Source organism: Danio rerio, chromosome 24 (genome assembly GCF_052040795.2).
Source record: "Danio rerio strain M-AB ecotype USA chromosome 24, GRCz13ab, whole genome shotgun sequence".
In the NCBI taxonomy this organism is placed as follows: domain Eukaryota; kingdom Metazoa; phylum Chordata; class Actinopteri; order Cypriniformes; family Danionidae; genus Danio; species Danio rerio.
In genome coordinates this window covers 8,785,001-8,802,500 of record NC_141044.1, presented here as the reverse complement: position 1 = coordinate 8,802,500, position 17,500 = coordinate 8,785,001, and the positions used below count along the sequence as shown (strand labels likewise).

Genomic DNA, 17,500 nt, shown 5'->3' with positions numbered 1-17,500 from the left:
ATATATATATATATATATATATATATATATATATATATATATATATATATATATATATATATAATTGCTGGGCAAAATCGCACGATCACAGCAAGAAGGTTGCTGGTTTGAGCCTCGGCTTGCTCAGTCAGCACTTCTGTGTGGAGTTTGCATGTTCTCCGGTGTTCATGTGGGTTTCCTCCGGGTGCTCTAGTTTCCCCCACAAGTGCAAAGGCATTTGGTATAGGTGAATTGGGTAAGCTAAATTGACCGTACTGTCTGTGTGTGAATGAGAGTGTATGAATGTTTCTCAGTGATGGGTTGCAGCTGGAAGGGCATTCGCTGCGTAAAACATATGCTGAATAAGTTGGCGGTTCATTCCACTGTGGCGACTCCAGATTAATAAAGAGACTAAGCCGAAAAGAAAATGAATGAATATACAGTGCTCAAATCTATCTTTTAAGATTATAAAGTTATATTTTTAATATGAAGTTAAACAATATTATATTTGTGCATATACTATACATTAGATTAGTCAGTACTGAAGCCAAATCCAGAGCTTATCTAACAAAATAACTTACAATAACCGTCCGAAAACTAGTAAACCCAAATTTATATGCAATAAAAAAATATTCAATACCAATTTTAAAAAGAGGAAAAATCTGGAGAAGCAAAAAATAAGTAAAAAAAAATATATATATATATATATTTCTTCAAATTTGTAGGTTGTAATTGTTTTTTCCTGCAATATTTTGCTCAAATTTAATTGCATTCGTTCAATTTCTAAAGATGTTTGGTGACATTATTTTAATGAATATATCTGTTTAATAAACCTGTTTTGTTTAAATGTACTAAAAACATTGCCTATATTCACTGAGAAATAGATTAAATAATTTCTTTTTCAAAATGGGGTGTACTCAATTATGCTGAGCACTGTATGTATGTGTGTATATGTATATATGTGTGTGTGTGTCTGTGTGTGTGTGTGTGTGTGTGTGTGTGTGTGTGTGTATATATATATATATATATATATATATATATATATATATATATATATATATATATATATATATATTTATATATATATATATATATATATATATATATTTTATTTGTGTATGTGTGCCATGTGTGTCTGTGTGTGTAATCTACTATATATGCAGATTTACTGAAAATAGCAGCTCGCATTAAATGTTAAGCAGCAAAAATAATTTCCCCCCCATTAGTTTTTAGTGGCATTTTATAAACAACGAAGAAAGTTCTGTAATTTTTCAAGGTTCTGTTTTTCTCTCTTAATCAGTTAGCATCAAAGGGGCACACATGCATAAATAATTGGCTAATTCACTTAAAGGGGCCAGCGTAGATTAATTAAGTCTGAATTCTAATTATGTTTTCCTGTTTTCACCAACTGACATGGTTGTTGTTCAACATAAAGCTATTAGTTTAATAACAATTAGTATTTTGTGAAAACGTGCGCTCTAAAATACATGAAGCAGAAGCAGAAGCTTTGTACAAAGCCAGCTATAATGGTTTAATCAGCCTTTGTGCTTAAATGAATTTTCAGAAAAGATAAAACAAAAGTGAAAACGTCACACATTTCTGAATGTCACCGAAGGTTGCATGCCTGTGCCTTTTCTGTGAGATATTAAACAAGATTCAGTTCTAAATTCTCATCAGATGAAGCAGCTTTAAAGTTTGTAAAATCACTATCAATGCGACAAAAAAATATTTGTTCATATAATTAGTGCTATATTGCTTTGAAACAAACTTTATTTAGCCTGATGAACTATTCTACTTGCAAGTTTTTGTAACGGTTAATAAGTCAATATACAGTTGAAGTCAGAATTAGTTCCCTTTTGAATTTTTTTTATTTTTTTTTTTTTTAAATATTTCCGAAATGGTATTTAAAAGAGCAAGGAAATTTTCACAGTATGTCTGTACTGTAATAATATTATTTCTTCTGGGAAAAGAAATATTTATTTGTCTTATTTGTTTTATTTTGACTAGAATAAAAGCAGTTTTGAATTTTTTTTAAAAATATTTTTGGGACAATTATTAGCCTCTTTAAGCTTTTTTTGTTTTTTTTTCCGATAGTGTACAGAACAAACCATCATTATAGAATAACTTGCCTAATTACCCTAACCTGCCTAGTTCACCTTATTAACCTAGTTAAGTCTTTAAATGTCACTTTAAGCTGTATAAAAGTGTCTTGAAAAATATCAAGTAAAATATTATTTACTGTCATCATGGCAAAGATAAAATAAATCAGTTATTAGAAATAGTTTTTTTTAAAACTGTTATTCTTGGAAATGTGTTGAAAATCTTCCCTCTATTAAACAGAAATTGGGGAAAAAAATAAACAGGGGTGATAATAATTCAGGGGGCCTACTAATTCTGACTTCAACTGTATAACAAAAATGTGTGACTTTTGTGGTATCGCTGCAACCGCCAATTAACCGCTGTTTTGATTGTGTGATAAAATATTTGTTAGGCATTATTACTGTGTCTCTTTGTAAGGTCTTTAAGATTGAGATCAAGTCTTGTAATATGTGCATATATGCTTCATAGTCATGCGGTTTGGCTTTGTACATCTGAGTGTGTGTTTAAGCTTAAGGTTAAAGCTGTAACATAGAGGACAGAGGCTGTCAGCACATCAACAGGGAGAGAGAGCAAGAGAGAGAAAGAGAGAGAGAGACTGTCGTAAGGCTTGTTTACTGCAGCCAGCAGAAGAAAACAGTCAGACGTAAATGAGGGTTGACGGTTTCATGAAGCACAATTGGTTGAAGGCAGATTCAATGTGACTGCTCTGAACTGGGCAATGATCCGTACAGTATGCAAAATTCACTCTGGAACTGGTCTATGCCCACCAGCCTTACGCCTAGCCGCTGAACGGATCTCAGGCTGAAGAAGGCATCCGTGTTCCCAATTCCTTTCGACAACAATCACATTCTCTTATAAAGCTCATACATTTCTCTTGTCATCCATTAGAGAGGGTTTCCCGCTCCTCTCTGTCCAGTCCGCAGCATTTAGTGGCATCTTGTTAGTGCTCATTGAGAAAAAAAATGCCAGCAGTTTCGTTTCCAGAGGCAAACTGGATGCCTCCGGATGACAGGGACATATTTTTTTCTTGTTGTTGTTTTATAGTAAGTTTAAGGCACATATCATTAGAATTCCTTGGCACCTTACACCAGTCTGGCGCTGGATTTCTGATGTGCTATAGCCATGTTTATCTGTTAAGTGTCCATTATATTAAAAGCATGCAGTTTTACATTTTTTGCTAACTGAGTTTGGCTCAGAGGTCGCCTGATGAATAATAATAATTATGAATTATTATTACGCCTGATGAATTAGAAATAATTATTTCTTATTTTATCAATTTATTATTATTTTTTTTTAGGGATCTTACAGAATGATTTTGTATTTACATTTTAAAAGAGAGATGAGCATTCTTCTAATTATTTTTTAATGAGTGCCTTAATGAGAATAATCAAATCTTTCTGCTTACCAATATTCATTCATTCATTTTCTTTTCGGCTCAGTCCCTTTATTAATCTGGGGTCGCCACAGCAGAATAAACCGCCAACTTATCCAGCACGTTTTACACAGCGGATGCCCTTCCAGCTGCAACCCATCTCTGGGAAAGCTTACCAATATTTGAAATGCAAATTATTAAAAAGGTTTATTAAATTAGAGTTCAACAATACTAACAATACAATGGTTTTATTTAAAATAAAATAAAAATTCGCCACAGATAATTCTTTATGTAACTGTTAATTAAATGTCATATACTGTAAACCATAAATAAATCTTTAATCTGGCAGTAAACAATGTGTTTTTTATGTTTAGATGTGTGCTTTATATTTAGATGTCAGTTGAACTTGCTGATTTAGTGTCATTCTAATAACAAAAAGTCTACTAATAATAAATACAGAAAGAAAACTATTAAAATTGAAATATGCATGCACACACGCACAAGCAGTAACACACACATAGGTTTATTCTTTTTTTTGTGATTTGTGGGGACATTCCATATGGACCATTTTAAGGGATGTAAACAATGACAATGGTCCTAATGGTCCTGTTATACATATTTAATTTCCACATATTGATAAATGATGTTGTAATGCTAAGTTATAATTAAATTGCCTCTTGTTACAATTATGCAATAGTTTGACAACAAGCAGGAAATGTTCATGGGCCAATTACATCACTCCTATGAAAGGTTTATAGGCGTAATTGTTTTTATACTGTGCAAACTATTTTGAAGTCTTTATGTAAGCTTGATATTTATGTCATATAAATCTTAATGAATCTTTTATCTGTCAGAAAATAATGGGTTTTTATATATAAATGTGTACTTGGTTAAGATGTCAGCTTAACCTGCTGATTTAGTGCAATTGTAATTGAAACCGTTTTAATAATAGTATATATATATGAGCAATATCACACGAGGAGCAGTGCGATATGGCTGTATATCGGCACTGGTGGGAGGCGTGCGTTGGCACGTGGCTGCAGGCCGAGTGCTTTAGTGCCCCAAGCAGTGCCGATATACAGCCATATCACACTGCTACGAGTGTGATATTGCGTTTATACAACAGTTTGACATAATTGTGCATTATGTGTATATAAAAACAAAATAAAACATGGAGAGTCTCAAAACCCCTTTTGTATGAGGAACTATTTTTTTCCGCTTTGGATTCAAATCATAAGCTGACAGTTAGACAGCTGAGCAAGCATCTATTAAACTAGATCTGTAGTGTCTGCTTTTGGCTGGCTGTATGTGGGCGGAGTAATACACAAAGGGTAAAGAGGCTGTACGGGTGCTGATATTACTTAAATATATTACGGCTATCAGCCAATCAGATTATTTTATGTGTAGAAATATAATCTCCGTTAAGGAGAAATTGGGGAAAAAATTAAACAGGGGGGCTAATAATTCTGACTTAAACTGTATTTATATTTATGTTTTTATGTACTGAAAGTTTGAAATAAATGTTATATAAATCATATTACATATTTAATCTGGCAGTACTTTAGATGTGTACTTTATATTTAGATGGCAGTTTAACCTGCTGATTTAGTGCAATTCGCTGGTTCGAGCCCCGGCTGGGTCAGTTGGTATTTCTGTGTGGAGTTTGTATGTTCTCTTCATGTTTGCGTGGGTTTCCTCCGGTTGCTCCGGTTTCCCCCACAAGTCCAAAGACATGCGCTATAGATGAATTGGGTAAGCTAAAATTGTCCGTAGTGTATGTGCGTGAATGAGTGTGTATGGATGTTTCCCAGTGATGGGTTGCAGCCGGGAGGGCTCCCGCTGCTTAAAACATATGCTGGATAAGTTGGCGGTTCATTCCGCTGTGGCGCCCCCAGAATAATAAAGGGACTAAGCCGAAAAGAAAATGAATGAATGAATGAATGTATAGATGATATGCAGGCTACACACACAAACAGGTTTATATTTGTAAATTGTTGGGACATGCTATAGGTGTAGTTGTTTTTATACCGTTTTCTTTCATCCGATACCAACCCTACACCTTATACTGTAGGAAACTTTGTGCAGTTTTACTCTTGCTCAGAAATGTCCTCTAAAGCTACCTTCTCCTTGTAATACCTATGTCATACCCATGTCATTATACAAATTAGTGTTATTTTATGTCACAGACACGCACACATACATGCACACACTCTCATACACTCACAGAATGAATTTCAAATTCATCAGGGAAAAATAGAAGAGTATGACAATGCTGGTGTGACAACTTCAGAAAGTAATTAAAGAGATTTGTTACTGGGAGATAATTGAAATCCACCAGTGTAAGAGAGCGCCGGACGGATAATATGAAATGTTGAATTGGTGAGGATAATTATGTGTCATTCTGCTTTTGGCAAAATCATTATTTGCTTATTTCTCAAGTGGTGGCCCAATTATCACTTGTAAATTTCCATGCGGGACATGCACCAAAACGTGCAAGAAAAAAAAAATGTTTCAGCCATGTTAGAATGACTATACATAAAAATGAGAAAACGTAAGGAAAAAAAAAAACACTTATTTGACACATTTAAGATTTCTGGTCAGTTTTACCATCTTACTGTTAGAGAAATTGATTTGAAGAGAGTGGGGGGAAAAGCAAATGGTTTTTAAATAAGTTACAATTAGATTAGCATTAATCTCAGCGGTGCAAATGAATGTGTGGCTTTAGGGCTTGTTGGATGTTAAAGCAGATTTCTAAACTCTGCTCCAGATTGGAATGTGTCCTGCTCAACTTTAATTGCTCTGTCATGTAAGATGAAAAACATTTCCCACTTAAGCTGCTGTCTTTAAGACGATGCTTTATGTTTTGTGCATCTGTACGCAATGTTCATATGTCTAGCAGTGTTTATCGATTTCATCTGTGCCGTTCAGAGCTCATTTACATATGCAAGACTGAAATAATGTAGTGACAGATCTTGGCTTTATTGCACAACATCTAAACGGAAAAATTTGAGGAATTCCGAAACTATTTAACAGGTATTATTATTTTGTTATTTATATTTTACAGATAATTATTATGATCATAATAAACTAATTAATTAATTAACAACAAAAACAATAATAATAATAATAATAATAATAATAATAATAATAATAATAATAGCATTTATTGGTAATAATACTAATAATACTACTACAACTAATAATAATAATAATAATAATAATAATAATAATAATAATAATAAGAAGAAGAAGAATATGAAAAAATAATATCATAATTGTTTTCATTATTGCTGTTGTTATGATGTTGTTGTTGTTGTTGTTGTTGTTGTTATTATTATTATTATTATTTATTATTATTTTTATTATTGTTATTATTGCTAATATTATTAATATTATCAATACCTCTACTTGTATAATAATAATAATAATAATAATAATAATAATAATAATAATAATAATAATAATAATAATAATAATAATAATAATAACAACAATTTGATATTATTTTATGTTATTATTATTATTATTATTATTATTATTATTATTATTATTATTATTATTATTATTATTATTATTATTATTATTATAAGAATCACCTTAAAAAAGTTAACATGTAATGCCATTGCAACATTTCCACACTGCATATGGTAAGTACTGCAGTAAAAATATATTCATTTTAAAAATATACCTATAATACAGAAATATATATGTGTCATTTATATGTATAAAAATGTTATTTATAAATCACATTAAGGCAAAACAAATATGTGAAATTGTGCCTTGCCTGGGATTTATTAAAATATGCCACTGAGATCACGAGTTGTTCAATTTTTTGGTAAAAATCTTATATAATTGATTATAACATATTATTTATTCATTTTCTTTTCGGCTTAATCCCTTTATTAATCCAAGGTCGCCACAGTGGAATGAACCGCCAACTTATCCAGCACGTTTTTTATGCAGTGGATGCCCTTCCAGCCGCAACCCATCTCTGGGAAACATTCACACACACTCATACAAACTCGTACACTATGGACAATTTAGCTTACCTGTACCGCATGTTTTTTGGAATGCGGGGGAAACCAGAGCACCCAGAGGAAACCCATGCAAACGCAGGGAGAACATGCAAACTTCACACAGAAACGCCAAATGACCCAGCCAAGTCTCGAACCAGCGACCTTCTTGCTGTAAGGCGACAGCACTACCTACTGCGCCACTGTGTCGCCTATAACATTATATTGTATACTAAATATATTATTAAATGTATAATATAAATTCATTAAATATATTGTGCTATTGCGACCTTACATAAAAGCTAATAAAAAAAAAATAATAAGTTGATAGAAATCCAACCTTTTCCCCAAAAATATATTTTAGAATTAGTATTGTTTACTAAGACCACTGCAGGAGAGAACAAGCGCAGTTAAATTGCAACATCTAGGCTGGTTTCTCTTACATAACCAAACCAGTCAAATAATAAACATGAAATAGAGAAACATCTGAAAATATGTCTGCTAGTGGAACATTAATGTATTTCTTGTAAAAGTTCATTGCATATGTGTTGATTTAGAAAAGAGTTTACTTTATTTACATTATACAGTTGAATTCAGAATAATTACACCCCCCCCACCCCCGTATTATTAGCCCCCCTGTTTATTTTTTCCCTTGATTTCTGATTAACGAAGAGAAGATTTCTAAACATAATAGTTTAGAAATAACACTCTAATCTCTAAGAACTGATTTATTTTATCTTTGCTATGATGGCAGTACATAATATTTTACTAGATATTTTTCATGACACTTCTACAGTTTAAAAAGACAGGCTTAACTATTAAGTTATTGTACAACGATGGGTTGTTCTAAAGACAAACGAAACAAATAGCATAAAGGGGCTAATCATTTGACCTTAAAATGGTTCGAAAAAATTAAAAACTACTTTTATTCTAGCCAAAATAAAACAAATAAGACTTACTCCAAAAAAAAAAAAAAAAAAAAAAACATTATCAGACATACCGTGAACATTTTCTTGCTCTATTGAACATCATTTGGGAAATATTTATAAAAGAAAAAAAATAATTTAAAGGTGGGCTAATAATTCTGACTTCAATTGCATAAGTACTATATTGTAAGAATTAACACCTCCTCTGCATTATTTGATCCTATTAAAAAAATTAAAAAATGTAATCTTAAAATAACAACAGAAAACATGTATAAGAGACCGCCCCACAAATGGATAGACCAGCAACATTACATTTTTAGCTTCCTATTTTTATTTTTATTTCACAGCATGTTAGAGTTCCCACATGTGGTAAGAAGAACCCTGGTTTATGTTTTTAATTTGGTGCAAGGTCTCTTGTCCTATTTTCTTTCTCTTGCGTTTGAGCCTTGCAATGTGTTTATGACGATTTGCATATTTATACGCACAGCAAAGCTTTAACGTTTCCACATAGCTCAAATAAAAATGTATCTCCCCTTTCTGGAGGAGTAAACTGTGCTTTTCTCAGGGTTGGAGGTTGGGGTGGGATTCGGGAGGGTGGGGGGTTGGACACTGTAAGTATTTTAATGTGACCTTCATCAGGCATTCATGTCAACTTATCTATTTATGATTCCAGTTCCTTCCACTCTGTTGTTCAATTAGCGCTTGACCCCTTTAGCGGCGTTGTAAATTAAATGACATTTTCGTGTCGTCCCATATTTAAAATACTGCGTTAGTTGCGGATCAGAAATGATGATCTTCATTCTGCAGCTAATTTATTCATTTAACAATTTCCCTCCAGAAGTTGCAGCAGAAGGCTGTGGAGCAACCTGAGCAGAAGAAATCCAAGTCGGCTGAATTTCTGATGGGTGAGTCCCGCGTGATGAGTTATTGCTCATAATTTGTGTAAGGATTAATTAACTAATTACAGACAAATGGCTCTGGGCTAAATTTTGCTCTTGCTTGTCAGGGCGCAATTTGTAATTATTTTAATCATTTCTTCTGCTTTTTCTCCTTCATCTTCTTCGTCTTCTTTTTCACACACCCTTCCTCTTCGTGATTTGGGTTTAATTTTAACTTGTGCTTCTGTGTCATTGCAGGGGGAAGGAAATTTTTTGCTTGTCGTTAAATGTTCTTTGGAATAACGTGCCAGTCTGACCTCTGTTTTATTCTCATCTTTCTGTTCTCAGCGGAAAAAGGCAGGATGGAGGGAGCTGTAAATCCCGCGTTCCAGGAGGACTCGGAGGAAGAGAGTGAGACAAGAGGTGGTGTGCGCAACAGCACACTTGCGGTTCGGGGACAGCACATGGGGTTGAGGGCCACAGCTACGACAGCAGGTGAAGCTTTACCCTGTCCCACCCTCTGTAAGACAGGCCCGGCCTCACATTCCAGCGCTGCCTGTCCTAACAGGTATCCCTGTATAGCATAGGTGCATTTGCAGATGTTACAGGAGTAGAGTTTAAAAAAAAAAAAAAGTTTAATGGAAGGACGTAAGATGATGTTGAACTGCAAACACTGCTCATCTGGAACATATGCCTCTCCTCTCATATAGCAGGTTATGAATCAGATGTGCCATTTTTCACATACTTTCATATGTTGTTGTGCTTTTTAAGTACTATAGGTTGACAATCTTAAAAGAATGCAGCAGTGCATGGCACTACAAAGTGAAGGGATTCTTTTTTTTATTTTATTCCTTAATGGATCATTTCATTCAACAAATATCAAGTGTTCACAAGATACTGACATAACATTTTTGATACTAGACTAAGAAAAGTTCTACACTAAAACCCAAAAAGTTAACGTAACACGAACCATTTGAGGCAACCAATTGCAACACACCATTTAAGTTTAAAAACTAATCCTAATGAGTACTGTGAACTTAATTCATTTAAGTAAATAAAGCAATTTGAGCACAGTTAAACCCGATAAATGAAGAGAACTCAAACCAACTGAGTACTGATAAACTTAAGTTAAGGCAACTCAAATTGTTTGAGGAAACTGATTGCTACAAACCATCTGAGTTTGTAAACTAATCTATGTGAGTACTGTGAACTTCATTTTAGTTTAAGTAATAAGGCATTTAATTAACTCATTACCTTCAATGTTAAGTTCTCCTAAAATTCTTTTCAAATAAATAGAATTAACTTTTAGCACATTTTGAGTTAACTACACTCATTTCATTTGATAAAGTTGACTGTTAGGTTTTACAGTGTGTCTGTAAACAGTATTAGTTCACTGCAAAAACAAAGAAAAACAGACCCCCCCCCCAGACCCCCCCAAAAAAGAGATAATTTGGCCACAATCTTTAAAAACAATTAAAGTGAATCTTACTGTGTTTTTTTCTTTTTCTTTTTTGCCCGTTGTTGTGTAAATGTAAAGAGCATTGAAACCGTGAACAATCTCAGCAAGTAAACCACACACTCTCAGAAAAAAAAATGATACAATGTTGTACCAAAGACGGTACAAATCCTTGTCACTGGGGTAATACCTTTTAATGGAACAGAATTGTACCTTAAAACAAAGAAACAAATTTATACCATTGGAGTTTGTAGCTTTGAGGACATTATTTTTACCATGGGAAACCAAAATGTACTTTTGCTTTTTAAAACCTGCAGATCCAATATTGTACCTTCGTCAAAGGTATAAATGTTGTCCATGAAGGTACCACTGCAGTGACAAGACACTTTGTACCCTAACAGTGTCAAATGTGATCCTTTAGACATTATCTAAAGGTATTTTGCTGTATTCAAAATCCGTCAATTTATTTTCGGTAAATTTAAAACATCAAATACATTTAATAAACAATTTTACAGTTTACAAAAAAAGTTTCTTTTTGTGTAAATGCACATTTTCAATTTAGAATAAAGCATAAAAAATACTTTAAGATAAATCAAAAGATCTAGTTTTTGCTGAACACTTCACAACACTTTTCACAAAAATGAAATACATGTTTCCATGTACAATATTAAACATTTTTTTCCTCCAATTTACACACAATACCTTTGTAATCACTTAAAAGCTAGTTTAGTTTACTTCATTTTAAAATAGAAACAGAATTATGCAAAAGTATTTAAATGAGATATGCACAATGTTTGATTAGCTTTACAATACTAAAATGTCTGCGTGAACACTGCAGCTCAGCTTTCGCCAGCTCACGTGCATGGTGGAAAGCAAATTGATAGTGAATATCAATAATGACAGTGTATCAGAAAATGCTTACCAAACATTTATTAAAAATGCCTTAAATGTTTAGTTTACAATAGATATAGTTTTATGTTTCACCAATAATTTGTATTATAGAACTTAATAATTAATGTTTATGAGTTTCTTTAAACGTATGGTTTTAAATGAGGATTCGGGGTTTATTATGGAAATTATTCATGAAATCCCTTTGCCTTCCCAGTAATATTTATTTTTATAGATATTGTAATAAAGGAGCTGTCCAAAACTTTTGCATCTTTTTATGAGAACAATTGTGTACCTTCATTTTAATTGTATAAAAGGTACAGAACAGTATCATGAGAGGCATTTTTCTGTACTATATAAGATACAATTTTTACAAAGGTACAAAACTGTTCCTTAAGAAACTATTTTTGTACCACCTTGTACCTTTGTTTCTGAGAGTGCACTATGACATGCGCAACAATAAACAAAAAAAGAAGAGAAAGTTGCAGTGGAGTTTACATTTTAGATGACTGCCGCCTTTGTGTGCTGTGAAAGCTCATAGAGCACTAGAACGAACATCGAGTGTTTTAGCTGGCAGGCATATTCCCGCATGTAAATAATTCAAATGATTATCAAATTCAAGCTGAGATCAAACCTTAGCTTTTGCCTATGCATAATTTCAAAAGTTAAACTGCTGTGTTCAATTCCTTTGATAAATACTACATCAACTTTCATTTCATACTGCGCAAGAAAAAAAAAGGACACATGATTTTGTCCTTAGAGAAGCTCTCTTTTGGCTCTTTTTTTTTATCAGTTCTGCCAGCACATATTTGAGAATGTATTTACTTACATATACAAAAATCGCATGATTTCCCCAACCCTAAATCTATAACAGCCTTTCTGACAAATCAGTGTTATTCTAGCAGCGTCAGACTGCATTGCAGCACTGCATTATTGATAGTGTGCATGAAGAACAGAGAAGAGTTTGATTAAGGATGAGAAACACTGGAAGATGGCCAGGCCATGTAGTTAAATCAAAGATATAATTCAAAGACATTATTTCAAAGACCGCCAACGTTATGCAAATGTGAATGTGAAGCCCCTTCCAACAAAAACAGATATGGAAGCCAAACTGTGTTTACCGTGGAAAAGAGCTTCTCTTTGGGACTCAAGTCACTTCAATTTATTTGATGGGTGAATGTCAGTCAAAAGGGGCGTTTTCACTGACAACGTTTAAATCGCTTGAGGTCGAACTGTATCAGGCGGGGGATCACTGTGTGCATTCCCATTGGTGGATGCAGCCTCATATTGATGCTTATTTGCATAAAGTCAACTCAACTTTGTTGGATCGCCAAAGGTCGCTTTTGCTCATGACGCCAGAAACAGAGACAGTACTTAGTGAAATAGATGAGAGGAATTGCAGTTCTCGCTATTGGAAGACCCAGTCACCTTTTTTGGTAGCAAACAGTGGTGTAAAGTAACAAATACTCAAATTACTGTAATTGAGTGGTTGTTTTCAGGAATTGTAATTTACAAATTAGTTTTAAAAATGTGTTCTTTAACTTTCCCTTGAGTACACTTTACACTTTAGGGACAGCTTAAAGAGACATTTAAAGGTTTAACTAGGTTAATTAGGCAAGTTATTGTATAATGATGGTTTGTTCTGTTGACTATCAAAAAATATATATAGCTTAAAGTGCCTTATAATTGTGACCTTAAAATTATTATTTTTTTTTCATTAAAAATAGCTTTTATTCTAGCTGAAAAAAACAAATAAGACTTTGTCCAGAAAAAAAATAGTATCAGACATACTGTGAAATTTCCCTGCTCTTTTAAACATTATTTGGGAAATATTTAAATAAGTAAAAAAAACTCAAAGGGTAAAAAAAATTCAAATTGTTGAAATGAAATCACATCACACCAAACAACCTTAAGACTTGCAAACTGTTTGGAAGCATTAAAAGTGTCCAAGAATTACACTGTTGTTACACTAATGTTTAGACTGAATGTCACTGATGATAAGATGATGGTTGTTTACTGTATGGTGACCAAAATGGCCTTAAACAATAAATAAATGCACTACAGAATGTTGTTAACACACATGCACTCCTGAGTACCTTTAAAAGGGCTACTTAGGGTTATTTACAACAGATACTTTAACTCTACTTGCAATACATTTTTAGGCAGGTGATGATAGTTTTAATACGCTTCTTTCACACGGCCACCTTTTTAAAACCCAAAAGCGAGGTTGCGGTGGGAGGAAACCCGGAAGTATAGGATCAGCACTATAAACATTGCAACAACATGCTGTGTACTACAAACCTCCAGCTGTTGCCACGACCTAAAAATGCAGATATGGTGTAAAAATCACTTTAATATCATTCAGTTCATTCATTCATTCATTTTCTTGTCGGCTTAGTCCCTTTATTAATCCGGGGTCGCCACAGAGGAATGAACTGCCAACTTATCCAGCAAGTTTTTATGCAGCGGATGCCCTTCCAGCCGCAACCCATCTCTGGGAACCATCCACACACTCATACACTACGGACAATTTAGCCTACTCAACGCACCTGTACTGCATGTCTTTGGACTGTCCGGGAAAGCAGAGCTCCAGGAGGAAACCCACGCAAACGCAGGGAGAACATGCAAACTCGGCTCAGTTGGTGTTCACACAGAAACACCAACTAAGCCGAGGCTCGAACCAGTGACCCAGCGACCTCCTTGCTGTGAAGCGACAGCACTACCTACTGCGCCTCTGCTTCACCCCTCATTCATTAGGCATCAAACAATATCAAAATCTTTTTAAGGGTAATACGCTTAAGTGTCCTCCTAAGTTTCATTTCATGGCAGCAGGTAAACATTGTGAGGACGCTTCCCTACTTCAGCCTATATGTACCCATAACAATGCAGTCCTCCATAGCACATCCTGGTGTTGTCTGAAATAGTCTAGTCCCGGTACTGAAAACGTCCATTTCCCACTAACATTTAAGCGCCGCTGAGCGCGTTCATAAACAGCGCTGATTTGCCAAAGTATTCACCTGTGGTATACAGAAATGACTGTGATTGGCTGTGTAGGTCATTTGTATACCGCTCATCACAGATTGCAAACTCAGATAGATGAACATTGGAGCATTTTAAAGCCGTGAAGATCAGTCGATTTATCAGCGGATCGCTCGTCTGTGTTTACACTTGGTAAACATAGGTGCGGTGAACTGATGACCTTCACGGCCAATCAGTAATTTCTGTCGAGCATGTGAACACCATGGCAAATCAGCGCTGTTTAAGAACACCATCAACAGTGCTTAAATGTTAACGGAAAATGGACATATTTTTAAAAAATATTTCAGTACCGAAAGTTTGTATCATGAGAGGTCTAATATAGTAAAAGAATCAGTTTATTAACTAAAGTTTGATAAAAGGCATCTAAAACATGTGTTTGGGAAAGAAAATGTTAGCTAACTAGTGCCGTTTCCCATAACGTAGCTGAAAATGAGGTCCAATATCCTTTTTTTTTTTCATTATTTATTCAGAACAGACCTTCAGGAAAAAAAAATTGTCACTTTCTCTTCGCTGATAAGATATACAGCCATGTACACAACATTCTTCTGTGAATCAGGCAATACTTCCGGGTTTCTTCCCACCACAGCCTCGATTTCGCTGTTTAAAATGGCAGCTGGGTGAAATCAGTTTATAAAGTGATTTTCCAATAGTCTTTTCACCACTGGTAGTAACATAGCTTTGTTTTAGTATAATTTAAGCCAGCTGTTTGACGTACACTCAAAATAATATTTTTAAGACTAAAAAAAAAAAAGTAAAATAAAAAAATGAACGCAACAGTTTGCATCAATATATTTCAGTCACAACAACACCTAGCAAAATGAATTTCAGACAACAAACTTTATTATGCTAGCCAAATTAACTTTTCTGCTTCAATCGAATGTTTTTTTCATGTAGCATAAACTCCATTTTTTTGAGTATTTAAGAAAATAATGTTGTTTCAACTAGGTTTTTATTAAAATGTAAAGTAAATCCAGTGTCATGTTCCTAAGTACCAAAATTATACATGCAAGTTTTCAAATTTATAACCTCAAATAAATTAAGTAGATGAAATTGTTTAATTTTTTGTGTGTCTTCAAATTTACTGTTTATTTAGTTGCTTGTAAGAAATACATGAAACTAACTTATTTTTGTTATCAAGTTCATTTTTTATTTCCCTTTTATGCATTATGTCCACATTTGTGGATAGTTAATTAAACTTAATTTAGGGTTCATAAACCATGGTAGTTTTCTCCAAACCACTTGAGGGTAGTGTCAGTAGCAGTATTGTCAAAGTGGCTAGCCATATAGTGGCTGGTTATTGTTTGCTTGATGACATCATTAATCTAAGATGGCCGACAGTGATGGCTGTGTGCTAAATACCTCATGCATATCTGTGAAATACTTTTTTTCAAGGCCAATTGCAAAATAAATAAATAAATAAATAAAAGATTTTATTTATATATATATATATATATAAATATATATATATATATATATATATATATATATATATATATATATATATATATATATATATATATATATATATATATATATATATATATATATATATATATACTGATATATACTAAAGTATGATGAATAGTTATTTATAAAATAAAATTTAGGGTGTAAAATAAAAATGTAGTTTTTATTCCAACTGTCATTGTATGTGGACATCATGCAACAGAGAAGTCAGATTGCATAAAAGGCATTTTTTTTGTAACCTGCTAGTATATCTATTCTATTTTTTTCAAAGATGTTATCAATTGTCTTAAATTGTAATAAAACAGACATTTAACAAATATATCAACATAAATTGTCATTTAAAATTACATATCACATATGCCCTGTGTCCAGACTGCTTTGATGGCTTTCACACGAAATAAGAATAATTTTTTATGTGTTATAAAAATACTATGACTGAGATGATTTAACATGAAGTAAGGTAAGGATGAAATACTAAGTTGTTACAATCAGCAGTGGATGTGTTCCATGATTTACCATACTACAAACGTTTCAAATGTCTACACAAATATGGGTGTGTGGACTTAAAAATACAAAACAATATACAGTGCAACATAAAAAAGCAAACTCTACTCTGAAATAAGTAGAGACTTCAGAAAATAACGTTCTTGAGATGCATTACTTTTGCACTGGGCTTCAGTCCATCAAGTTCGAGAAGCTTCACAAGTATAATTAAGTTCCTTAAGGTAGCTTGGATTCAAAGCATATATTATGCCCATCAGCAGAGCACGGCACTTTGTGATATCCATTCCATTTAGGATTCTCATGCCCTCAACAACGATGGTTTCCATCTTGTGTTTCAATTCCAAAGTAGACTGATCACCAATGATGGCAATTGTCATCACTTCGCTTTCAAGGTTCTCCTCAAATTTTTGTGTATTCTTGTAAAGCAATAAACCTTTTTTTTTTTTTCAAGTCAAAAGACACTGCTAACATCAACTGTTTACCAGGAGTAGTCAAATGGAGAACATTAATTTGGAAATTAAATATAACTCTTTTAAATATATAGATGTCACCTTGAAATGTACTTTGTACCAAAGAGTCTGCCTAAAACTTTTCCAGACTTGCTTCTTGCTTGTTCAGTGGGGGAGAAGCATTAAAATTCAGAACCCCATTTGTGTGGAAAAATGTATTTTTCTTTGGGTTGCTACAAGTTAAATATTGTCTCAAACTAATTGACAGAAATATTTATCTTTCAATTAGCTGCATTTTTTTTTAATTGATGTAATTACCAATACTTTCCTGTTGTGAAAATTTATTTTGATATCTTAAAATTTGTAATCTAATCAGACATTTAGGATTTTTAAGTTACAACTATGTATTAAACTATGTAGTGGTAACAG

At 33.3% G+C, this 17,500-nt stretch overlaps 1 protein-coding gene across 15 annotated transcripts in view; it reads left to right on the top strand.

The window, feature by feature from the left end:
• ofcc1 (orofacial cleft 1 candidate 1) overlaps positions 1–17,500 on the top strand; it is a 202,358-nt gene that overhangs the window by 25,521 nt on the left and 159,337 nt on the right. For all 15 annotated transcript variants that reach the window (XR_015524744.1, XR_015524745.1, XR_015524746.1 and 12 more), the window contains 2 exons: positions 9,229–9,295; positions 9,617–9,763. Coding sequence is in view for 9 of the 15 variants with exons in the window: in XM_087309188.1 (XP_087165314.1) it covers positions 9,229–9,295; positions 9,617–9,763 (214 nt within the window). In the remaining 6 variants the exon portion in view is untranslated. The remainder of the gene's footprint in view (positions 1–9,228; positions 9,296–9,616; positions 9,764–17,500) is intronic.